This window comes from Telmatherina bonti, assembly GCF_933228915.1.
Source record: "Telmatherina bonti genome assembly, chromosome: 2".
NCBI classification, from domain to species: Eukaryota; Metazoa; Chordata; class Actinopteri; order Atheriniformes; family Telmatherinidae; genus Telmatherina; species Telmatherina bonti.
In genome coordinates, this window is record NC_136620.1 from 33,637,990 (window position 1) to 33,663,960 (window position 25,971).

The following is a 25,971-nucleotide window of genomic DNA, read 5'->3' on the forward strand; positions in this document are numbered from 1 at the left end:
TGACCAGACATTTAAGGCAAAGGCAGGGACACACAGGCCAAAGTAAGGTGAATAAAACACTTCTCTGAAGCAAGCACTGAGGAGTTAAAGCGAGTCTCCACTCAGTTTGATAGAGAAGCACCAAAGGAAGCATCCAACTATCCTTCTACCCCAGCTGTGCGTTTGGTTCTCAACACCCTCCCCCAATGCATTTGTTAATCTGACTAGATGTTTTGCTGGTAAACTAATGTCTTTTCTTCTAACGGCAGGAAAGCTGCGATGGCTGGAGACTTCTTTTCATCCCTCAGACTCACAAACAAAACGACTCACGTAGGAAGTGTAAAGACAACACAGGAATCTGGATTACACATAACATCACCGATTGGTGAAAATATATTTATTTTAAAAAAGACAATTAGAAATAAATGCAAGAAAAGTACTCTCCCATCACACAGTCACAATTTGGAAACGTTTGTAATTCACACATTGTTTTGACAACTTTTTTTTTTTTTTTTACACTTTTCCCCAGTTTCTGCTGAGAACACCAACTCAGTTTGTTAAGAGCAGCTTTGCTCGTCGAGATTCTGTGCAAACATTCAATGCATATCAATACAGTAAACATTTTATATATTTATATATATAGATTTATATTTATTTATATTTATGTATATATTTATATAATCTATAGAACATGACTTTCCCAACTTATGGCAGTACTGTCACATACATACATTTTGTCAAAATGTTGACAAAATTAGACACAAAAGACAACTGCACTGCTTTTAATTTGCTGATTTTTTTTCAACAGAATGCACAACACCTTCCACTAATTACCTGTAATCCATCACTGTACGTGTTAAATATCACGTTATTTACAAACTGATCTAAAAAGTCAAAAGCTGCTGAAAAGTGACTTTCAGTTCTTGTAAATGTAGATGCACTTCGTAATTAAAAACCTCAGCCCTGAAGATTTTAAAAAATACAATAAGAGGCATCACTTACACGTGATGTGAAAGTACAAGAAATAAAGGGGTATCGCTTGTATTCTTCAGTCAAACTAAAGATCAGGTGGGCTTTAAGTAACATCTATAGAAACTTTGGATGAGACTGGATGAAGATCAGTTAAATTCTTACATCATGCCTTAGCACCAGTATTACAGAGGAATAAATATCCCTGCACTAGGTCCAGTACTGATCTCTGTGCATGCTCCAAGGCCACGAGAACGTTCTCAAAAGAAACATTGCATACCTCATAAACAAGTGGACACTGTGCAAAACCATCTAGAAACAAAAACATCAACAATAAAAAGGTTCTTTGTGTGTTTTTAATCCTCTCTCTCACTGAGAACATAGTAACTAAAGTCTGATCTTGGACCAAAGATCGAACTTTGAGCCTCCTCTAATGCCAATGACCCAGCCACTGACGACGCAGTAATGTACCTACAGTCTAACCCTAGCCACACTGAAACGTCACAGGAGCATGCATTTGGTTACAAAGTGGCATGTAGGAAGTGTTCCTGCATTAGGTAACACTGACAAAAAATACAAATATAGCATCTAAATGGTTCTGCGCTTTACTGTCTGAACTCAGTTCCTCTCTGCCTCCTCCTGGTGTAGCAGCTCCCCAGTTCTCCGGGAAAAAAAAAGTGCTTTCCTGTCCAGTGGAAGGGATGTTATGTACTTCTTTTAAACTTCAAAAAGTTTGTGGGAGGAATCTAACAGTGCCTCTTCTGACATCTCCTGCTCTGAGTGCGGCTTTGTAGAGGCAGAGGAAGGTTGGCAGTACACTTCGAGACTGTGCAGAAGTTTGCTTCTTGAATCTGATAGCTGCCTTCTCCCCAAGTACCTGCATGAAATGATGTTTTTAAAGTACACCAAAGGGCATTAGTTCTGTCCCAAATGTTCCACTAACACCCGGTATTCCCTGCCTGCCTGCCTGATATGATCATGTTAAATGCTAAATAGTCGGTTCTTTGCACTGAATTTGATATTTATTCAAATCCCACTTTCACTTTCTGAACATCCCTCATTAGATTTTGCCGGTCTGACCTCAGAGCAGCATGTGAGACAGGAAAGCACTCTTTAATCCTGAGTTTCTTTGCAGGGTAGACGAGGAGCACATAGAGGAAGAGTCCAGGGGGATGAATGATAACACCCCAGCTGTCTATCTTCCTTCTGGGTGGAGGTAGGGGTTCCTGGGCTCGGCCTGGTTCTGTTTGAGGTCAGAGTTGTCAGCATGACTCTTCCAGCGCATTGACAACCTGTTCCAGGATATCGGGGCAGTAGTCTGCAATTTGCTGGAGAACAGAGTTGGCGTATTCCTGCAGCTCACAGCTCTCCTTCTCACACACCTCCAGCTCCTGCTCCAACTAGAGGCAAAAAGTAAAGGTTAGTTTATTTTTTAACTAAATTTAATCTGTTCCACCTCTTAAAGGTGCGCTCTGGAGACATATCTTTCTGGTCATCAAGTTGGCCCCAGAGGAGTTTTATAAAACTTTTCCTTCACAAGTAACCACCTTTTATGCATTTTAAAACTTTTCAAGCACAGAAAAGCTGTAATTAATTATACAATGATATAAATCTAACCTCCAAATTCTTTCATTTTTATCAGATTTTTTTGTGATTGGCCCAAAAACAAATTGTGGGACTCTGGAGGCAGCTGATAGGTACCGATGGGCTCGGTGGCATGCGGCTTCGGCAGTCGCCAAGGCAAAAACCCGGGCGGGGGAGGAGTTCGGCAAGCCATGGAAAACGAATTCCGGACGGCTTTAAAGCAATTCTGGTCCACCATCCGATGGCTCAGGAGGCGGAAGCAGTACTCCGTCAACGCTGTGTAGAGTGGGCATGGGGAGCTGCTGACCTCAACTCGGGATGTTGTGGGTCAGTGGAAGGAATACTTCGAAGACCTCCTCAATCCTACCAACACGTCTTCCAGTGAGGAAGCAGAGCTGGTGGACTCAGGGGTGGACTCTCCTATCTCTGGGGCTGAAGTCGCTGAGGTGGTTAAAAAGCTCCTTGGTGGATGAGATCCGCCCGGAGTCCCTTAAGGCTCTGGATGCTGCTGGGCTGTCATGGCTGACACGTCTCTGCAGCATCGCGTGGACATCGGGGACAGTCCCGCTGGACTGGCAGACTCGGGTGGTGATCCCCCTTTTTAAGAAGGGGGACCGGAGGGTGTGCTCCAACTACAGGGGAATCACACTCCTCAGCCTCCCTAGTAAGGCCTATTCAGGGGTCCTGGAGAGGAGGGTCCACCGGATAGTCAAATCCCGGATTGAGGAGGAGCAGTGTGGTTTTCGTCCTGGTCGCAGAACAGTGGACCAGCTCTATACCCTCTTTGGGGTCCTGGAGGGGGCATGGGAGTTTGCCCAACCAGTCTACATGTGTTTTGTGGACCTGGAGAAGGCGTTCAACTGTGTCCCACAGGGGCTCCTGTGAGTGGTACTCCGGGAGTATGGGGTACCGGACCCCCTTGTACGAGCTGTATGGTCTCTGTACAATAGGTGTCAGAGCTTGGTCCGCATTGCCGGCAGGGGGGGGGGGGGGGGGGGGGGGGGGGGGGGGGGGGCGCTCAGAGTAGAGCCGCTGCTCCTCCATATCGAGAGGAACCAGTTGAGCTAGCTCGGGCATCTGGTCAGGATGCCTCCTGGACGCCTTGGTGAGGTAATCTGGGCATGTCCCTGCGGGAGGAGACCCCAGGGAAGACCCAGGACACGCTGGAGGGATTATATCTCTCGGCTGGCCTGGGAACGCCTTGGGACACCCCCCCCCCCAGTTTCTGCTGGAACCCCACAGAGTTGGCAAATTTGGCTGGGGAGAGGGAAGTCTCTACTTAGGCTGCTGCCCCCGCGACCCGACCCCGGATAAGCGTCAGAGAATGTTGCCCGTGATGTTTTAAAGGGTGTGCAACATTTTTGCTGATTTTTATTGTAAAATGCATCAAATCTTAAGAATCTCAGCTTTCCAGTCGTATGTCATGTACATTTCCTCATACATAGCAGTTGTGTATGAAGCCAAATGGTGTACAAAAAAAAAAAAAACTTTAAAGAGGTGAATTGTTGCTAAATACAGTAATTAAAAATGTGCTTAAAAAATAACTACCTTGCCTCAAAAATGCAGATTGTTACATTTTTCATGCTAATGTATCAAGTTGGTGATGTGTGCCGTACTACTCCCTGGACTCTACTTTTCTTTTGCTAATTAGTAGCCTGCCCTGTGATAGACTGGCGAGCTTTCCAGGGTGTGCCCTGCCTTTCGCCCAAAAGACTGTGGGATAGGCTCCAGCTTTCCTGCGACCCTTTATTGTACTATGTGGTTAGGCTAATGAATGAATGAATAATTGGTAGCCCCTTCTGGCCAATCCTTGCTCAGGAGTGGCCCATAAAATGACTGGAACTGTACTTCTGGGCCATTTGGCCACTTATTTATCATTTAAACACAATTTTGGAAGACTATACCTGGCAATGTTAGAGTTGCCTTTTTTTGTATTGTTTTTTTGTAACTTGTTTTTTCTTGTTTATGTTGAAGTCGGGTTGTAGGCTTGTACTTTTTGTTTTGTGCTTAAGCCACTCATGTTTTTTTTTTATCTAGCTAGGAATGTTTAGTTTGTTGTGTTAACCTGGAGAGATGGTGCCTTTCTGCTTTATTAAACCACTGTCAAACAATAATTGAAAGGTAAATTACCAAGATTGTCTCCTCATGTTGTAGTGCTTCCCCCCCCCCTACACCAGCACCGAGACACAACTCACTTTCATATGAATAATTCAAAAATCTTTCCAATCTAAATGCATTGCAACATCTGGTTCTTATAAACATCAATGTATATAGAGATCATATAGAGAACTCTCACTACCTGTTCGACACTCATCTTCTGAAGCTCTTCCTCCCAGTCTTCCGGGTCGCTGTGATGGTAGTGAGAGGGTGGTGTGAGCTGACTGAGGATGCTGGGGTCTCGGTCGTGGCAAAGGTCTGTCAGGTGGGCGATGTAAAGTTTGAGCTTACTGCGGTTCTGGGACAAAGCTAAAAGAGGGGGGATCATCTGCAGTGTGGAGAAGGGATAAAAAAATTCAGACAAATAGAAGAAAAATAAGAAAATAACACAAAACAACAGGATAAGTATAAATAACGACACAATCTGAATGCTGAAACCATAATGAAAGTACCAGACTAATACAACACTTTGATTGAAAAGTAAAACAAAGCATCATCGTCCGCATGCATGCTTATCACACCACCACCATCAGAGCCAGTTTTAGTTGTAAATTAATATTGTGTATTTATGTTCATGCAGCTCAACGGTCTTGCAAAGTAACTTACTGATTTCCAAGTTACACCAGACCTAAGCGTTATTCCAGTTTCTTCTGAGCAGCTCTGCATTAGCGTCAGAGCAAGAACATGCATAGCTAAGATGCTTTAGTTTGCAATTACAAGACTTTTGGCAAACACACATACGCACGCACACACCTGTGAAAAACACAACGCAATAATAAACCACAGGATGAGTTTCTAAGCATAAGCAACAACAAAAACCGTTGTTGACCATCAGAGAAGAGTGAAATGACATGAAAGCAGCCACAAACCAATGACGCATGCCAATGACAGGTGTAACAAGTTTGGCTTTCCATACAAGCTCACCCTTTTGAACAAAATGGCTGTGAGAGAGAGGGGGAGGGCAAAAGGCTGGCTATGCCCAAATACCCTCCTCATCATCCTGTTAGCCACAAGATAAGCCAGTCGAAGCATTAGGAAGGAACATTTTGTTAGTGTCAAACCACAGAAATAAAAGAAGAAAAAAAAATGCAGCACTGTTACAGAATGTTTCCTTTTGATAGCCACCATTAGTTAAACCTTTATTATACACATTTAATATGACATATAGATGTTATCAAAGCAGTCCAGCGGATGATAGTTACCTGATCTGGAGAGGGTTTATGATTTGTCTGGTCGGGTGCAGTCCTCAAATGCTCATCTTCATAGTTGTCTGCCATCAGCTTCATCCTGTTCTGAGTCTGAGAGTTAAACACAACAGAGTTAAGCTGAAGGAAAGTAGCATTGCTGCAGAGATTCTGGGATTGGCTGAGCCTGAAAAGAACGTTTGTCAGCAGAAATGAAGAAAAACTACACACATCTCTAAAATTATTTGAACAAAACTCTCCATAGTGGCTTTAAAACAAAGCATCCACAGTCCTGTAAAAAAGAAAGAAAAAAAACAATGAACTAGTCTAATTATCTAAGAAAGCAGCAATTATCAGAAACTGTGTTTCAACACAGACTGCAGGATACAGAGCAACGTCGCCCTTTCAGTCTGTAGTTATAAACTTGCCCGCTGGGAGGTAGTGGTAGTTAATGAATTAGTTTTGATTACAGTGGAGTGCCCAGAACCCTGAGGGTAAACACATGATATCTGACAATTGGAGCGGATTCAACTGGCTTCTTTTAACTGGTGGATGAAAGTACCAGCTCATGGTGACAATGAGCCTGAACACATCTCCTCAAAGAAAACTTCCACTTCAAGTGGAAGAGAAGAATGTAATGTGACAAATTATTTAATATAAACAACATTTTTGTTTAAATATTTGTTGACTTGTTGAATTATCAGTTAATCCAGTATATAAAGATTACCACACTGAAATGGGAACTTCTGGCAAGGATTTTGGTGTTAGGAGTGAAGATATGTTCATGGCATAAACCTTGTATGTGGCAAAGAAACAGTGCTTTTATGCTGACATTGCTCCACAGTTATCTGGCTGGCTAAAGGTAGAAGGATTACCATTACAGGAAAAGTATCAATATCTAAACAAGTGATTTCACATGAATCAACTGATAACTTTATTTTGCAAGTGTGACAAGATAGCAAGTCTCTATTGCTTCACACTCGGTTGTTACAGTTCAACAGAAAGAACAATAAATGTGCGTAAGGCTTCCTTAACCACTATAATGTCTCATGTTGCCCTCTCTCACCTGCTGCTTGAGCTGCTGAACCAGTCGGTCCTTCTCTCGCTTCAGTAAAGCCACCTCATCCTGGGTTTTCTTTTTCTTGGACGATGACAACTCCAGCAATGCGATGTTAGCATCCTTCTCACTGATAGCAGCCAACAGCGCCTCCTGCCTGTTAGATAGAGATGAAACAACGTGACTTTTACCCACCCCAGTAAAAACCCCAAGAATCATTTATTATTTATTGCACAACACCAGCATGCCAGCTGGGAAGAGCTGGAATTGGATGACATTTTACAAGATTAAGGTAGCAATCAATAATCCGTTCTGTGCCATCCTGCTGTCTATCTGTGTGTGTGGACAAATGAGTGAGCATCTGTGCGTCTTACTTCATCTCTAGCACCTCCTCCAGGTGTTTTCTCCGCTCAGCTCGCAGGGTTGTGAGGTGGGCCTCCTTCTCACATAAAGACTGTTGGGTGGAGGCCAGCTTGGCCCTCATGGATTCGAGCTCCTGCTTCACCTTCTCCATGGCACCCAGCAGCTCCTCCATCTGGGAACACACACGAAAACAATTCAGTGATGAATAGAGCAAAGTGAACGGGATCCATCAGTGAAAAGGGTCAAGCTTTTTCAAGAAATGACACTATTGGTGACTTCCCAATGTGAAGTGCTCTAATGGAAGAGAGGGGCAGCAGAATTCATGTGAGCTGTTGGAAAGGACTACAAATTAATTGCAACACAAGTATGGTTAAACTGGAGAACTGGATTTAATTCACCTGCTATTTCCTTAAAATGTCACTGGAACACAAGCATGACATCGACAGAAAAATAAACAAGCTGCTTGTTAGTCTGGAAAGTCGCTTCATTTTCAGGTTCCATTATCTTCTGGACAAAAAGCACAGACCTTGAGCCAGTCATGGCAACAAAGTGCAACTCAGTGCTGAGCAACAGAGAGACTCTTCAGCATCAGCAGCTGTCATCTTAGCTGTTTACATAAGTGCCTGAATGGACTCCTGCAGTCATTAACTCACCTGTTTTTGTATTAATAGTTCTGATTGGTCAGGGAAAGACCAGGGATTAATCTGACTGAATGAAAAGAGAGCACAATCTGCCAGAGCAAATAACAAATAAGATTTCAGGTACTCTCGTAGTCTAGAAACTAGACCAATCTTTGTTTTATATCAAGACATGTTTCAATCACAATTGACAGAACAAGAGAGTGAATAAATAATTAATCCTTGAAATAAATATTCATTGGCTTCAACTATTTTACAAGAAACAGCAGGTGAAGAAAATTCATTTAGGCTGGAAACAACACAAACACTTTACAAAAACATGCAGCCTGAATAACACAAAAACCCCAGAAATCAATAAAGTTTGAACAGATATATTACAGGCTTTGTACATAAGACTGCATGAATTGTAGACGTGTTGCTTTTATTGTGTCCACCCTCTGCAAGTGTGGTTGCTCACTGATGGAGGACACATACTGGGATTCATACCTTAGACCACTTTAAGTGGGCGAGGTTGGACTCATGCATTGGTTTGAGTGAGTGCTTCTGAGAGGCAGTTGTGTTGCAGAAAGAAAACAAGAGAAAACGACAAGCAAAGATGAATGAACTGAGAAAGACGAGGGGCCAGAGAAGAGGAGGCAGGAAAAGAAAGAATGAGGAACACCAAAATGGCAGCCAAAAGGTGACAAGAGACAGAATTGCAGTTTCTTTTTTGTATATGTATATAAACAGGTTTAGGTAGACAAGTACTGTAGCCGTGCTCTTCCTGATAAAAAAAAATTGCCTTGTCATGCATGAGTGTGTTTGTGTGTGTTGTGTACCTGTTTCTCCTGCAGTGACCGGGCAGCCTCCTCCTGTGCTAGCACCATCTCTCGCTCAGCAGTGATTTGAACGCTCTCTCTCAGCGCCTCCTCCAGCTCCTCTATGCGCTCGGTCTTCTGACGCAACGTGTCCTTCATAACGGCAGATATTTGCTTTGTTAGACATGTGATTCAACAAAGCAGGAAACGTTCTCCGCAAATCATGCAGTCCAAGAAATCCACATACAGGCCTCACCTTCACCTGCAGGGAGGACTCTGACAAGTTGTCCTCCCTCTTCCTGGCCTCCTCCATTAGTCGAGCATTCCTGCTCTTCTCCACCTGCTCCTTGTGCTTCAGCGATGCCACCTTTTTCGACTGGTCTTTCATTTGCCTACAGGAACACCATTTGAGATTAAATGTATTCTACTTGGACAGAGTATACAGGCAATGTGGCAAGTCATTTTTCATTTACATCACAAGCAATAAGAAATGAAGAAATGTCAGGATCTTTTTTGTAATTTTGTTAGTGTACTGATTATATTTGAGGATCTGATTTAAACTGATGAATGAAGAGGATTATTATAAGAGAATTGCACAGTTTTTCTCAATAGCAGCAATACTTTACAAAACGTTAACTTATGGGCTAGCCATTGGGTTAAACATTTCTTTCAAACATGTATAAAACTGTACATTAAACCTTATATTTGCAGATTATTGTTTGAAGCTCACTAATCAATAACACACTAATAATCACTATTACATACAATTTCAGAAACCAAATAAAATAAAAACTGTCAGATAACACACAGACAAAGAAATGAGATGCCGTAAAAAGCTGCCTTTTCAAGTAACATTGATAAATGTTTAATAAAATTGAGCTTTTCACTTTTTTCGGCAAGATTTTAGACAACTCTGCAGAATCAGTCTCAGATTTAACTCAGGGTGAAAGAAAAATGAAAAGGTGGAAAAAAGGAAACATGAGCAAAAGGGCAGACAAGGAGTTTCAGGAAAAGACTATTCCTCGCAGACAACAAACACTTTGGAGAACCAAGGGTGTTCAGAAAGAAGAGAGGGCGGATGTGACAATGGGTCAAAGAAGAAAAGGTGTAAAGGGAAGGAAAAGAGCCGATACTAACCTGGAGGCCAAACTGGTGGGACCAGAAATTCCCAGAGCAAAGACAAGAAAGCAGTGAGGAGAAAAATAGACTTATAAGAAAATGAGCAAATTTGAAGAACAAAAGAGCAAGCTGGGAGGCTGGTACGCTTATATCTGATCAACATACAGTCATTGGTCACTTTTACAGAAATGTTCTTCTGGGCTTCATTCAGAAAAGCCTGTGAGAGCCAAGGAAAAAGCCAGGCTGCACACATGATATTTGCTATTGACGGAAAATCAGACAGTGCATTAAGTAAAGTCCATTAAAACTCATTTAATCATGTCATTTCACTACAGCGATTCATATCAGTGTTGAAAGTGGATAGTGATCAAAGTAAAGCACCAGTGGCAGCATTTTCTACATGAACACACTTCCTAAATGAACAGAGATGGTTTAACTCCACTTTAATTACGACATACGTTTGGGCTACTCAGTTTGGTCTTACGAGGGCCGCAGACCTGCAGGTTTTATATGTATCCCTTCTCCAACGCAGCTGGCTTAAACTAATAATGCATTGTGCTAAACTTCATAGGCTGTTGGACCTATGTAATTGGAACCAGGTCTGTTGGAGCATGAACACACTGAAAACCTGCAGGACCTCATAAGAAGTTATAAAGTTTAGCATAGATGTTAATCTGATGAGATGAGACACTGAAACAACCTTCAAAACTCTGCAGTTTCTCAAATCTGTCAGCTAGTAGAGATAAAATGGAGTAAGTCTTGAGTACTGTCATGTAATTAGAGCTGCACGGTGATGTGACAGTATATGTCGTTGCTTCCAGAAGGTTCCTGGTTTGTATCTAGCCTTTGGAATTGACCCCGGTTCCTTTGCTTCCCCACACAATCCAACACCAGCTTGATAAATGAATCAGTGTTTCTTAATCTATAGCCTGAGTGGCTTTGAGTGGCTTCCTGTCCTGTTGGCCTCCGTGTTGACCCGGCGATGGACCGGCAACCTGTCCGTGGTGTACCCCACACCTTCAAGCTGATTTCATGTTAAAATAACCCATTACTAATCTGTGTTCCATTAATGTGATGCCAGAAGTTCAGACTTATTTGCTGAAAGACATAAATCCATAATATGAGGTTCAACCCAGTTAAAATGTCACAAATGTAACAGACTAATAACAGGAAGCAGATTTAAATAACACAACAATATGTTTAGGTCTCCTCAGATTAAAAGAAAGGTGTTAACGTTTGATAGTTATCATTTATGTTTGAGTGCAGCTTTCCTCAAAGGGAAATACTGAGTTTCTCTGCCCTCAGAAAATGTATGTTTTGATTTGTGAAATAATCATTTCATAGGAATATGCCAACTATACCCTGTGCTATGATCAAAACAACTCACTTTTCTTTACCAAGAATTAACAGTGATTTTTCAATGTTTACTGTTATACAAATCATCAAATAAGGAGATCAAACAAACTTCTCCACCACATCACCGTTCAAAACAATTTGTTCAGACACCAAACAGCAAAAAGGACAAGTTAGAAAGGTACGGGACACAACTTGACATGATCAATCGATTGATCACAGGTCCAAGCAAACATATAGCAGACTTCAACTTCTAACCCAACAACGACCTCTCATCAGTGTTTCCTACAGTGGTAACATTACATGTGACCTGCATGAGTACAACTCTGGCAACTAATTTAAAGTTTTGTCATTTCTGATAAAAAAAAAAAAAAAATTAATTAAAAAAAAAAAAAAACTAAACTAGTCTAAATTATTAAGGAACAGTGTGCAATGCATCAACTCTGCACCATGTACTCGCTCTTTTACACACACATTACATCACCCTTTACCTGTTTCTAAGTTCATACTGAATCGATACACAATTCTGCACAAGGAAAGGTAGAAGGCTTGTTGGGTCTGACTGTTCATGCTTACCGTATCTGATGTTTAATTCATTTTCTGACTCATTTAGCAAACAAATAAAGCAAAAACTGTATTAGCCTTCTTAAAAAAACAAATTTGTGCAAGAGAGTGCCCCTCCCCTTCAAAGGAGGACCTTATATTAATATATTATTGCGATTAGAATTGAATATGAGTCCAATCTAAATTTAGTAGCTGATAATTTGATGAAGCAGATGTGATGGCAAACGCCTCGCACACAATCTGTTCAGTGAGAATATATGAATCTAAATATCATGAACGCCCCCCCCCCCCACCCCACCCCCTGCAGTGCAGCAGGTAGAATTCTGTGGGGAAACACGGCTCAATCATTCAACACTCACGGTATGTAATATTTAAAAGCTAGACACCCGAAAATCTTTCAGCACTGCAGCATATAGGTTTACCTCTAGAGAGAAATCTTCACAAGACTTTTTTTTTTAAAATAAAATGTGGACCTTCAGTAGACACATAAATGTCATCCTGCACACTGACAGGATTTTAGGTCAACTCACCTCTCCAGCTCACTGATCTTTTTGTCCTTGTCATTTTTCTCAATCTCCATTTCCCGAAGTATCTCAAGAAGGCGGTCCACCTCAGCCTGGGCCTTCCCAGAATCCTCTCTGTGGCGGGCCACTTCCTGCTCCAGGTTCTTAATGCGCTCGGCCAGCTCAGTGTTGGCTTGAGCTTCCAGTGCTGCATTCTGGGCCTGGTGGAGGACAAAACTCTGCTTAGATAACGCAGACTAGATAAGTGGAAGACTTCATAAGATGTATTTTATTTATTTGTTTATTTATCTCACTCTCTTTAGTTGGTTCTCCAGTTTGAGGCACTCCTCCCTCTTCTGCTCCATTGCTATTTCCAGAGTCTTGAGTTTGGAGTCTTTTTTCAATCCTGAGGAGGCCAGGGATGATGCATGCTCCTTCAGGTCCAACAAGGAGGTCTGCATGTGTACATACATTAACATAAGTTTATGTCCGTGTTTGAGCTCATCCATCCCACTAAACACAAGGAAATCCATTAGAACTAATAAAAACATCTATGACAAATAAAAAACAGAAAAAAAAGACACTAAATAATTAAAGACATAAGCAATGTTCATTTCTGACAATGGGGCTCCATGGACTTAAGAGAATTAAGCTTGTTAAAGTCTCCACGTAAAGTAAGAACTGAGTTTTTGTTCTCGAGGCTGCAAGAACAAGAAAAAACATCTTTTTCGTCAAGTCCATACATCCGCCAGGAGAAGCCTGTCTGCAGCAGGTAGGGATCACTGCGGGGGGCGATGTATGCTTTTATGTGCAATGAACCCGGTTGTTACCCCCGCCAAGGAGGTTATGTTTTTCCAGGCGTCTTTTTGCTCAAGATAAACGGTTACCGACTGATTTTTATAAAAACTTCAGGAGTTGTTGGAAATGTGAAAATAAAGAACTGATTAAATTTTGGTGGTGATCCAGATCACCGTTTGGATCCAGGAATGTTTTAAAAGGACTCTTTAACATTGTGTTTGGCGGAGGTTTCCGCTCTCCGAGTGCTTTTTTAGTTTCATATTTAATGAGCAACTTCGTCCGCGGCTGGGTGGGTCGTGCACGCGGCTAGGTCCGAGTGTTTTAATGCCACATGCAAAAATGTTGGTACTTTCTCACCACTTTGATCAGCTGTTTTATCAAAACAATCCGTTTTACCTGCAACAGTAAAAACTCGGAAGCAGCAACTCCGCTTCATGCTTTTTCTGTTAACCACGCCCACCTCAAATGTCCGACCAATCACACGATACTTCTCGGAGCCCCGCAAGAAAAAAGTTCTGCCAGCCCGATGTGTCGAGAACGGTCTTCAAACGCATCCACGAGAACAAAATGACAATGTTTTCTTCTAGGAGCCTCGAAAACAAGAAAAAAACTCGAGCTTCTTGTGGAGTTTGTAACAAGCTTTAGAGTTAAGGGTGTATTATGCATCTGTTTCCCACCTCTCTGTCTGACAGGTCTCCCTGCAGTAAGCTCAATCTCTCTTTCAACTCTTTCAGCTCCTTCTTGGTGCACTCGAGCTCCTCTGTCCTCTCCCGATCGTCTCTATCTCGCTGCTCCTTCAGACGCTCAATGATGCGCTCCTGCAGAAGTACAGGAAAAAGTCACACACCAGATGCCCACAGATTACCAACCAACAAATGCACAATGCTGCAAAAGCCAAACACCACTTTGCAAAGGTACTAGCCACTTTGCCAGATTTACTTTTTCTGCAAGCGACTCCTCCAGTGTTGTCAGAGCGGTGTCAGTGTTGGATGTGTCTGCCTGCAAGGACTTCACTCTCTCCTTCAGGCTGCTCATCTGCTTCTCCTTGTCCCTCAGTTGCTCCTGTAGGTTTTCAATCTGCACATCAAACATAAGTGAATGTTTAATTAACAGCCTGTTGCCAAATTCTGGATTCATCTTCTTAAACTTCACAGAAATTCTTTGTTAACTCCTCTTTGTCAACATTACCTTTTTTTGTAGCACATTAATTTTGCGCTCTTTCACCTCCAGCATGTCCTTTAGGTCATGTATTTCTCCATTCAGAGTTCCCTTCTCCTCTGACATTTCTTGTATCTGCTTGCTCTTCTTATTCAGTGTTGCCTCCTTCTCTTCCAAGCGCAGGCGTAAGGCATCAACCTGAACATGAACAGGTTGACAAGTTATATACAACTTAGAAATGTGAGCTAACAGAGTAAAATCCTTTCTAACATGTGGTAATCCCTGTGCTTTTCCCACATCGTACCTCTGTTTGTAGGATGGCAGCACGCTGCTCCTTAGCAGTGAGGGATTCTTTGAGAACTTCAATGTGCTGTTTGCTGTCTGAGAACTGGTTGTTAAGTGTCTCTAGTTTGGTCTGCAATCCAAGCATCTCTGTGTCCTTCCTTGAGAGGTCCTGTTTGACCTGCTCCATCTAAAAAAGATTGGAAAAAGAAAAGTGAGTCTTCCTGTGTTTCAAATGAACATTGTGCAAAGGCAAGAATTATTGCAGGTGAGTCAAACTAAAGTCGTTTCTTGTCTTCCGACCTTGTTTTTCATGAACTTGGTGTGACTGCGGTACACTTCCATCTGCTTCATCTCCTCCTGGCGCTCCTCACAGCTCAAAAGTCCATTGGATTTAAGCATGAGCAGCTCCTCCTCCATGTCCCTCAGGCTCCGTTCCATTGAGTTGATTTTTGCATCCTGGTATCAAACGTTAAAACTCAGACAATGGTGTAACCCTACACACAAAAAAAACACGTGCACACATACTATTTAAGTCCTTACCTTCATGTCAATAACAGTCTGTAGAGCCTTTGTTTTGGTGGACTCAGGGGTTCCTTCATATCGGCGATGGAGCTCCTGTTGGGTCATATGTTGCATGTAAATTATTATAAAATACCTGGCTAAATATACCAAGTCAAAGATGACAATGATTGTATTAGACTTTACCTCTCTCAGTGCCGTAATCTCCCTGTCTCTCTGGTCCAGTAAACTCTCAAGGTGATGCCTGTGCATCTCTGCATCAGCCAGCCTCCTGGTCCTCTCCTGGTCTTCCTCTGATGCCTTAGCAGATGGCCCTAACGTAGCAAGCATATCAATTTTGTTAAAATGAAGAGGAGTGAGGAAAGTGAAACGCATGCAGTCAGAAACTTTAAAAACAACCTAAGTGAGCATGATAACCATTTTGTTAAGTGTCAGAAGCTGAGGCAGAGACTGTCAGCTTTTTATGCTTCTGATAAAAGCCGATCCATGGTTTGCAACTCCTCATGTACCCGAGAAGAGGTTTTCAGCTTTCTTCTTATATCTTTCCTGAGCACTTCATTTCAAATGCAAATTCTCTGCTGTTTTGAAACTCTAAGATCAAAACATATAATAATTTAAGGCATCAGATTTTTATTAGTGTCTGCTAAATCACCAAACAGGAATAGCTTTAGAGAGGAAGCAATGCTATATTTGACACACAAAGAGAAAACTTTAACAGAACTGAAGCACCAAAGACAACAAATGGGTGTTTAAGTTTATGTGATAGAAACCCTTAAGCCCTTTTCAGACATCAGGCATGTAATTTAAATTGATCAATCAATCTGTTCAAGTGATGAAACTCAGTTTCTTAAACATTGGCAATTTAATGTTTTTCACAATATCATACCAACATATCAGTGATGGAGATGTTTCATTAATACAATGTTGAGTGTCTGTAAACAATACAAGAGGTAGATGGGACCAGCAGAAAATATAGCACATCTAAAGTTACCAAATAGCCTGAATAAGCTTACATTTTGATTCTCACATTGTTTCTTGATTGTACTGATGGCGATGAGTGATTAACAGTTGCCTGTACTGCCATCAAGAAGAGAGGCTGCAGACAAATAATCTACTGTATGACAACCACAGGTAGGGCTGGGAGATATGACCAAACTCTCATATTCCAATATAGCTCATTTTATATCCCCATAATGATACACAGAACGATATAAAATAGTTTGTGTAATGTTGTGTCAGTGTCAGTTATGTGTCAGATGTGTTTGGCAACGGTAGCAGTGATCTCCTTCCATCTGCGGGAACTATGGCCGTATGAAGTTTCACGGTGAAGAGCCTGTTGCAGCGTTTGTGTCTGGAGTTTATTATGAGTGCTTTTGCCTCCACTTGATGCTGATTTTGCTGCTTTTTGAGGCTTTTGCTCGTTGACTCTATTCTTTATTCTTTATCCTGATTCTTGCACAGGTGATAAAATGATGCTGGGACTGTGAGCTAGTCTGTTGTCTGTCTTTTTTTATATTCAAACCGCATCCATGTGTCAGAAATTTCCCCTCTTTTATGAATAGGCTCATCACTTTTGGTTGGGCGGTCATCTTTTCGTGAATTATCCTGCTCTGAAACTCATCTGCTCCCGTCTTTCTCCATGTTTGTTTATATATTGCAACGTGCATGCCGTAAAGTGCATCTTGACGTGAAATACTGCAGTAAAACATTTTATCGCGGAGTAAACGATAGAGCCTCATATGAAACAATAGATATTATCTATCATCCAAATGATATATATCGTCATATCACCCAACCCTAACCACAAGCATCAACAATAATTATGCAGAAATTTTCTTGTAATTTGGTTGTTATGCTTAAAAACAAACAAATAAATAAATAAAACAAAGCATTGGTGCAACATTGAATAATCATAAGCAAAACCAAGAGGTAAGAAGGTTTTTGGCAGTGCTGATATTTTATACATATAAGAATGATATCAGCTGTAATACGTCAGATTCCTACCCTTTCAATGTGTGCCCTTTTTTCTATGCGAAAGCTGTAGCTAAAGTGTTATAAAAAGGTTACTAGGTTCAACGAAGTCGAACTGCCAAGACAAAATGTGATGGAAAAATATTAGGGTACTAATTTACAGTAATTTCCAGGTTCTGAATCCATCTGAATGTAAGCTGCACCTTCACCAACAGAGCAGCAGCTCCATTTCCCTATTCAACAGCCACAACAATTGCCTTTAGACTGAAGACTGCATCATACACATTTCTTTGTGTTTCCTCCATGATGGGTGTGTGCATGAAGTGCAAAATGACTCAATAAAAACCAATAAAGTAGCAAAATAGTTGTTTAAGCCACAGGATTCAAAATGTGTAAAAAAAAAAAGTAGTGACTTATAGCCCGGAAATTACAGTAATATCACACTGACACATTCACTGGTCATCAGATTAATGGAAATCCCTGAAAAATAAAGGCTGACTTTGCAAGTCCATCAGGATGATTTGACCACAGTATTAAAACATGAATGTTTGTAGTGTCAAAAATAAGTTTTTAATAATATTTAAGAGATTTTGTATTGGTAATTTTGTTTTAGAAATTTGTTGTAAGCTTTTGGACATTTATGGCAACAGATTGGGAGGGAGTTTTTTTCTTTCCCACTGTCACCTCGTGCATGCTCAGGATGAGGGATTGGATCGAAGTCATGATTCGATGCAATCAGTTGATTTCTATTATAGGATATGTATGAATTGGCTTGAAAAGATGTGTATGTTGATTCGTGTATGTAAAGTGCCCTGTGACAACATTGTTGTGAAGTGGCGCTATACAAATGAAGTTGAATTGAATTTAATTGAATTAACTCCCTATGTTTGCATAGCTGACAGTAGTTTTGTAATTAATTAACCCCAGAATAAGAAAAACATGATAAGTAAAGTTTAAGAATAATTTTACTTATATCGCCAAGCATTAACAACAGGATCTAACTCTGTTTCCAGTGGAACTTTATTTGGACGAGCTACATTAGAAGCCACCTTGTTTCCAACCTACCTTTGCTTTGCAGCATCTCCAGAAGCTTCTTGATGGACTCGTCTCTGGCTCCCAGGGTTTGCTTCTGTGTGTCAATCCTCAGTTCCATCTCCTCCAGCGTCTTCCTGAGGAGGAAGAGCTCTTTTGCCTGCCTCTCATGCTCGCCCTGTAGACGCCGGTAGTTCTCCTCCGTAGGTTCTGATGTCAGGGCCAGGTCCCTTCCTTGGCTGGCGGGGTCTTGTTGGAGCAGCTGGTTCAGATCCCTTTGAATCCTTAGCTCATCCTGGAGAGCTTGAACAGTCATCTGGAGATGCTAGAGACATATAAAACACACTGCTGTTAGCAGGCCTTCATGAGAAGGTGACTGATACAGAGGTACATGAAGTAAGATATTAGGGCTGTGACGATATTCTTTTGTCCCGATTCATTTCGATTCTTATTTTTTTGGGTGCCGATTAGATTTGAATTGCAATTCTCACGATTCTCCAATATTGCTGATTTTTGTAGACTATAAACAACAAAAGAAATGTACAAAACTTTTTTTGCTAGTCAGTCATTTTTCTAAATTTCAATTAGAAAAAAACAACACAGTAGCTAGACCATCATTCTGCTGCTATAATGCCCAAGAAGACAAGTAAAAAGACCAATAAAAACAATTAGAATGACAAAAATTTTATAATGAATTGTTTTTATTTATTAAAAATTTTTTTTTAACAAAAAGAAAAATAAATTTTAAAATTGTGAAGCAAAAAATCCCCATATTCAATCTTTTTCTGTTCGATTTCCCACCCCTATAAGATATATTGATTATTAGAATAATAGTGTGCAACTAACCCTGTTTACATGAATGACTGGAGGAATACTGCTCTACAGGCTGTAAAAATCAGCAACTAATCATAACTAAAAATGCTCTGACTGATGAAACTTTAACAGGCAGCCTCTGTCCAGTCTTACATTTCAGGCCCAATGAAATACAAGTGGTGAAACACAATCAGTCGAGTATAATGTTGCTTTGTTTGCAGCATCTGACGCCACGGACACTTGGCCATATCTGCTGTGAGAAAAGGCTGTGTTACACTCTGGTCTGAACCAGTTGTGAGCATTTTCAGAAGACAGAACAAAAAGAGAAGTCAGTGTCTGCCTTCATTTCTCTCTGTCCTCCGGCCCCCTCCCTTTTTCTTCCTCTGCCATTCTGTCCTTCCCCCTCAACCAGCACACAATTCTCCCCGATTCACCATTCATCTACCTTCCCTGCTCAGACTCCTTCTCCTCCCTCTTATACTCTCACCTCTCCTCTCACCAGCCATCCTTTCTATCACCCTCTCCACCCAGTGACTAAGGCTGACTCACTGCTGTGACTGCACCGATCCACCCCCCACCCTCACCTCCCCGTAGCACTGATATACCCATAGGCAGATGCATGCACAGACAAGCACAGAAACATGAACATGTTCACCTTCTCTCTTACTCATCTCCCCTATTCTCACCCTCTCTGGTTAAAGACACACAACAGTCAGCTGTCAAACAAAAACACATAAGAAATATGATTCATTACTTAAACTCCTTTTAGTAAATTTGTTGTTTTATCCATGTGGGGAAGACCAATTAGCATTAAAACAAGGGATGTGTATTCCACAGCTATGTGGTTTTTTTTATGCAAGGAGGAAAGATGACAGCTAATTTGCACTACTGAACATCAACAGTAACATTATGCAGGGAAGCAAAGTCACAGAGAAAAGGCAGAGATAAATACCCTGTGGAAGGGATTTGGAAAGGCTTTGGCCAAAGTCAAATTATACACATGTAAACATACAATTTCCAACATGCACATTCGGATGGGCCTTCCTCCAATGAGGGCATGCAGCTTCACTGAAGCCATAATCAGCCAAATGCTTTTAAAGAGTGTGTGTGCATGTGTGTGCCTGTGCTTTCTGTTGTATGTGTGTCAGTGTGGGAGGTGGAGGCAGACATATGAAAGCAGACATCTTTAAATTAAAGCACCCGCTGATTAGCCCAGCACTACTGGGACATTACTGGGAATCAGTCCAGAGTGTGATTTTGTGAGTCAGCAGAGGTGAAGGCAGCAAATTATGCACAAGCTCCGCACATCTACGAACAATCACACTTAAAGAATTTCTCTTCATTAATGAAATCCAATTTACACAAGTTCTACAACACCGCTAATAAATGGATAAAGTGCTTTCATCTAGTTACCATAACTGAATAATACATTTTACCTGGTAGGTTTATCTATGTAGTAGCGCATCAATACTTCACATTAGCAAAGTTGGACTCACTGTAAAAAAAATACGTAAATAAAAAAATAAAACTGCAAGGAGCAAGCATGAGCATAAAGCACATAGCTGGCATAGCATGAAAGGCAAGCAATTTATATAAATCCTGCATTTCTGCCAAAAGCAAGACAAGAATAACTCTCTTTGAGGAGTGGCACACCCTTGATAAACATTATTTTAAAATATGCACAAAAGGTTATTTGTTTTTATTATAAAGAAACTTAAAAGTCATTGTATCTGTTCCTGTCATTATACTATGCATTAGAATTAGCCTTAATACTGCAGTTCTGTTCACAAATGTCATCAATTTCCAAAACATATAGAAATGTTAATGCAGCCATTAGACTTGCAGCCTCTTTCATCTACAAAGCATAAGCATATAGCTGCATATAAGAGGATTAACTAGATGTTCAGAGACTGCCTCGAACCTATGCAGAGAGAAAGAATGAGAGCGAACGCACTGAAGCTGACACTGGGTAAAAATGCCTTTTTCTGCTCAAACATGTTTAATACGGGTAGTTTGATTATTCTATTCAGCCAGAGAAGAAATGAGTGGATGAGAGTGGAAACTGCAGGCAAGGCATCCATTCTATTAGAATAAAATGTAATGAAACGCTCACCTGTGCTTCATCTTGAATAACACGGTATTGCTCCTTCCAAACAGCAATCTTGGAAGCTTCGTCTTTCCTGAGAGCGCGCTCCTTTTTTAACTCCGGGCTCCAGAAGGTCTTGATAGAATTCATGGAGGAACTGAGTTTGCTCTCTTTAACTTCCACGTCTCGCCGCAACAAGTCATTCTCACGCAGAACCTGAGAGAACGGGGTAAAATGAATTGACATATAATCACACTATATGTAATTAAGTTAACATTTTCATATATAGATTATAAAGGAAATCTGCGAGGTGAAAAAAACTTAGCAACGTACCTCTTTAAGTTGGGCCTGCAGGTCAAGTATGGTGTTATCTCTAGCCTGCCTTAGAGAATGGGGCACCGTGGAAGCCATGTGGTGGTCCCCAAAAGCTAAAGCATCACCTGCCATCATGCCTGCTGGCAGCACAGCATTGCCAGGCCCTGTGGTGGAGATATTAGGCGTGCTAGCAGCTACGACTCCACTGCTGCTACTTCTCGACCCATATGTCACTCTCTGTCTCCCCATGGTGGTCACTGTGCCTCCACTTTTGGGAATATGGTCACCTGCCATGGCAACTTCATTATCACTCAGGTACATTGGTCCAGAGGTGGCATATGCAGCGTTGAGGGACTGGATATTCTCCATGGAAAGAGTTTTGCCTCCAGCTCCGCCAGGACCGCCTCCACTTCCACCTGTGCTATTGGTACGTCTGTGTCCCATCCGAGGAGAGCGGGGAAGGCGAGGTGATCGACCAGATCCCTGATTACTTGCACTGCTTCCATCTCTTCCCCCACCATGGTTGGGATCCCCTCTGCTAACAGAGCGGGCGCTACCGTACATATTGTGCTTTTACAGAGGAAGGGAGCGAAAAGAAAATCTGTAGAACGACTCCCAAGTATCTGCGTTTACGTACTTGCAGATTTTGTGCTTCTGCTTTCCCACAGTTGGGTGAATTTGTGCTGGTGGTCCTGATTCAGCAGAAGACGGTGGGTACAATAGTCATGATATGTCACTCGTTCTCCACTTTATTTGCTGACGATGTTCACAACTTCCCAGTGGTATGAGTAATGACACCAATCTGTAAACAGAACAAAGTAATCCCTTATAAACTAGAATATAAATGTTCATATATTACATTAGTAAAACAACTGAAGGCATGTCAAATTAGCAAAGTCATCTCAATGAGGGAAGTAGGGTCCTGCACATCGTGCCAACAGAAGTAAACCATCGTTAAAGGTCATCGCAAGGCCTTTAACCCCTTGCAATGGCCAAGTCCTCCTCGAACACTAACACATGGCATACAACTTCTCCATAGTACAACTTGAAATTAACTGAATTTCACAATCAGGATTCATCAAGTAAAAAATTATTATTATTACTATTATTATTATATACATAACACAGAGTTAATTCACGCTTGCAAAACATCTATCAGTGTAAATGTAAAGAACAGCTGAGATACTTTGACTATTTCTAGTCTGAGCGACTTTATACTTCCACATCAGATAGGCATACAATACTTTCAAATTTGCTGTCTTGATTGAACAGCATAGTCTACTCTTGATATGAAGATTTTACTTAGTGGATGATATAACAACCTCTTACAGCGCAATACACTTTTTAAGATTAAAGTGGTGGTTTTCTTCTTAAGTCTTACATAAAGCAGTGTTAAGCCAGCGCAACAATCTTAATTGTCATCTTCCTATCTGAGTGAAAGTTGGGTTTTTTTTCAACAAATGTTAAAAATATATATATTACTTATAAAGAAACTACATTATGAGCTGGGAAAAGATGCAAAACTGAACAGATTTGTGTTGCCCTGTATAAAAAAAAAAGCATATAAAGCAGCTCAAACAAGGATTCACATCCAACAACAGTGACATGCAGCTACCACAATGCTGTTTCAGTATTAACAATCATACAAAAATATTGATAAATTAAAAAGACCAAATCAGCACTTTTGTAATGCTAATGCATTTTTGCTAACACTTTAAAATTTTAATAGCAAATTAATCGTTGTAATTAATTTTTTTTTTTTTAAATCGCTGTAATGATAGTTTCCCTTCAGAAACGTAACAAACACTGACATATGTGAAATATAAAGTTTATTAACCAGTGATTTTTGGCTTTCATATAGTAAAAGATGGAAAAAATAATCATTAGAAAAGGGTGCAACATTTTGTTTTAAACAGCCGTAATGGCTACATTTTTGGTCAAAATCCTACTATCTACTGGAGCAAAGATTAAACAGGCTTTTTAATTTTAATAGGTCAATGTTTGACATTAGGTTTACAGTTTAACTTCAGTGCTAGTGGCCCTGCAAGCTGCTAGTGTCACGTTAACACACAAGCTAACAGTAAAACCTGACATTTCTCTCTTCAGCTTCACGTTAACCATATGTGCTTAGCTTAAACCTACCTTAATCATTTCCTACATTTAGTTTGAGAAATAAGACAACATAAATATGACATTTTTTCCCGTTACTTTTCCCCTAATATGTTGACGATTAAAACTAGCAGGGGTGGGAAAGGGGGATTGTCCATGGTGGACATTGTGGGGAAGAGAGAAAGAAAAAAAAAAGAAAACTCCCTGCTTGGAAATTTCATTCATACAGATATAATAACTAGTCGAATATCTAGCTAGATCATTCACTGACTCAGTTACTGACATAAAGTGACCAAATGTGCCACATTTACAAAGAAATAGCGTGTTTAGCACAATCTTAACGAGCCTTTGCTGTGGAGACACCCATCAAACCATTTTTATCTGCTGAACGGCTTCTCGTTTTAAGCTACCTCTTTTTTTCCATTCAGAGCTTCGACAACATAGCTGTGGGTATTGCAAATATCTAACAAATATGATAAGAACTAAATGCATACACATAACGTTAGCTCGCTGTGACAAATGGAGGCTGGTCCCAACAAACCTATGTGGTCAAGCAGAGTCTATCGTTTTTTGTCGCTAACACAATAGCTAGTGGTTTAAAAAAAAGAAGAAAGAAAAAAAACCTCTTCAAACAAACTACCTTTCTCGTTGTCTGGTGGAGCTCAAATCGATGCCAGAACTCAGTCCTTTGTCAAATGGCTATGGGAGACAAAAATGTCCATTTTATGTTAATGTTTCGACGAATGTCTATCTGATTTTCCCATCTTTTGCCAGCAGGACCAGCGGCTCAGGAGAGCCAGGGCGCCTCAGTGACGTCAAGCCTCCTGTGCGCGTTCACGATGGCTTTTCTCGCCACGCTTGAATTTTAACCGCGCGGTCACGAGCCTTATGACAAGGGATTGTGGACACAAACTTATGGATACAGTATTATCAGCCGATTGATTCGTATTTAAGGGGCCCTTACTTCATTGCAATAAACATGGACTAAAAGAAAAGCCAAACCCGAAGTGACGTGAATCTATGGTCCTTTTCGTGTCTGCTGGAAGTCTAATTGTTGTGATGTAACATCTTTTCATTTTCTTTATTTTTTTTATATTGTTGTCTGTTTTAAAACAATCAAGTTTACATATTATTTTGCATCTTAGTAAGGTTTTCCATGTACATATATATTTATTTATTTGGGTTTTGTAGTTTATTGATTTATTTGTCTTTTTACTTGTAGTTGCTATTTGCATGCTCTTGGTGTTTTAAACCCTTTGAAGCGTCTGTCATTGTTTTGTGCTGTTTTTGATTAATTGACTTGCTAAAAATGTTTAATGCCACTTCATAGAGAAGCTCTAAACAGGGGACTTAATGTGCTTTATGGAAATCATCACTTGCCAAAACATGGAAAACAATACGAAGCTCTGAATAAACACAATGTGAAAAAGAAGGAATCAGGTCAGCTGATGGGAGCTTTACGAAAGTAACCACAAAATACATTGATGAACATGCATGTTTCAATCTTTTATTTAAAATATTCATTCAATATGAAAATTAAATATCAATTGAAACTTTGCCGTTTGTCAGGATCATAGACTGTTTATGAAAAGATCAGGTCAGGATGGAGCATATTACATATAGTTTGAGCATATTGAAGCGGACACAAATAGCCTGTTTAGCCAATAAATACCACCAGGGGGCAGTGTTCACCTACAGGGAAATTTGTTATTTCAAATTTGTGAAAAAATATTTTTCCCTAATTCTTTTCTTCCTTTTAAGCTTAAATAAATAAACCTAATTTCTTTGGATATACTATAGGATTTTATAGGCAGCCCATTGTATTAGAATTCAATATATTTCAGGTTTAACTATTTCATATGTATCTTTTATTTATTCTAATGTTATAATTATATGTACAAATAGACTACAATTGTAAATCTTGATGTTTACAATAAAAAGTAATAGAAAAAATAATAAGCAGTAATGTCAAAGTGTGTTTTAATAAGAAAAATAACTAACCATAACATCCCTCTGTATATACAATATATATTACAAGCAACTTAGAGGTTTACTGTGATAAACGCGTCAAATGTTGCAAGAAATAAATATAGGTATGGAGTAAACTCTCTTCAGCATTCAAATATGTTTTATTTTGACTTCATAAAACAAAATCAGGTTTGCTCGTTGCAGGTGAAAACATTTGCTCTAAACCCGATCATCCTCCAAGTTCTTTCATCTATACTTTACACCTCATAATTAACAGTTTTAATATGATTACTCTTACCTCTTTTTTCTTCAAAGATTTTATGTAATTTATAATAAAATACAAATCTAATAAAACACAAAAGGTATTGTGTCTCCTGTAAGTATAACAAAAATTATCAAAACCCAAATAAACCAGTGTGGATTTACAGTAGTGATAATCCTAAAATATGTGGGGCCCATCAGCAACTGGCAAGTCATCTATATTTTTCCAGTGTTCTCTGGGTTTATGACAGTTTTCCATAGATATTTTTCAAAATAATAGATCAGTATTTAAAAATTTTATTTAAAGTATCTTTACAAAGCATTCAAGGACCATTCGATGTGTGGAATCTAATAATTTATTTTGTAATCATACACTCTAAAAATCTTGC

At 40.2% G+C, this 25,971-nt stretch overlaps 1 protein-coding gene across 1 annotated transcript; it reads right to left on the minus strand.

The window, feature by feature from the left end:
- On the minus strand, positions 1 to 24,133 carry LOC306767846 (ELKS/Rab6-interacting/CAST family member 1-like). The gene is made up of 20 exons (XM_079255986.1): positions 23,994 to 24,133; positions 21,263 to 22,046; positions 20,957 to 21,145; positions 18,064 to 18,355; positions 15,214 to 15,341; positions 15,049 to 15,123; positions 14,809 to 14,964; positions 14,528 to 14,695; positions 14,254 to 14,421; positions 14,005 to 14,142; positions 13,743 to 13,883; positions 12,582 to 12,722; positions 12,295 to 12,488; positions 8,985 to 9,120; positions 8,750 to 8,881; positions 7,305 to 7,465; positions 6,940 to 7,087; positions 5,892 to 5,987; positions 4,832 to 5,017; positions 1 to 2,348 (listed from the first exon to the last, which is right to left on the minus strand). Exons 2-20 carry the CDS (start codon positions 21,806 to 21,808, stop codon positions 2,211 to 2,213), a joined length of 3,333 nt encoding a protein of 1,110 aa, XP_079112112.1. The 5' UTR covers positions 21,809 to 22,046; positions 23,994 to 24,133; the 3' UTR covers positions 1 to 2,210.
- Between the last annotated feature and the right edge of the window lie 1,838 nt (positions 24,134 to 25,971).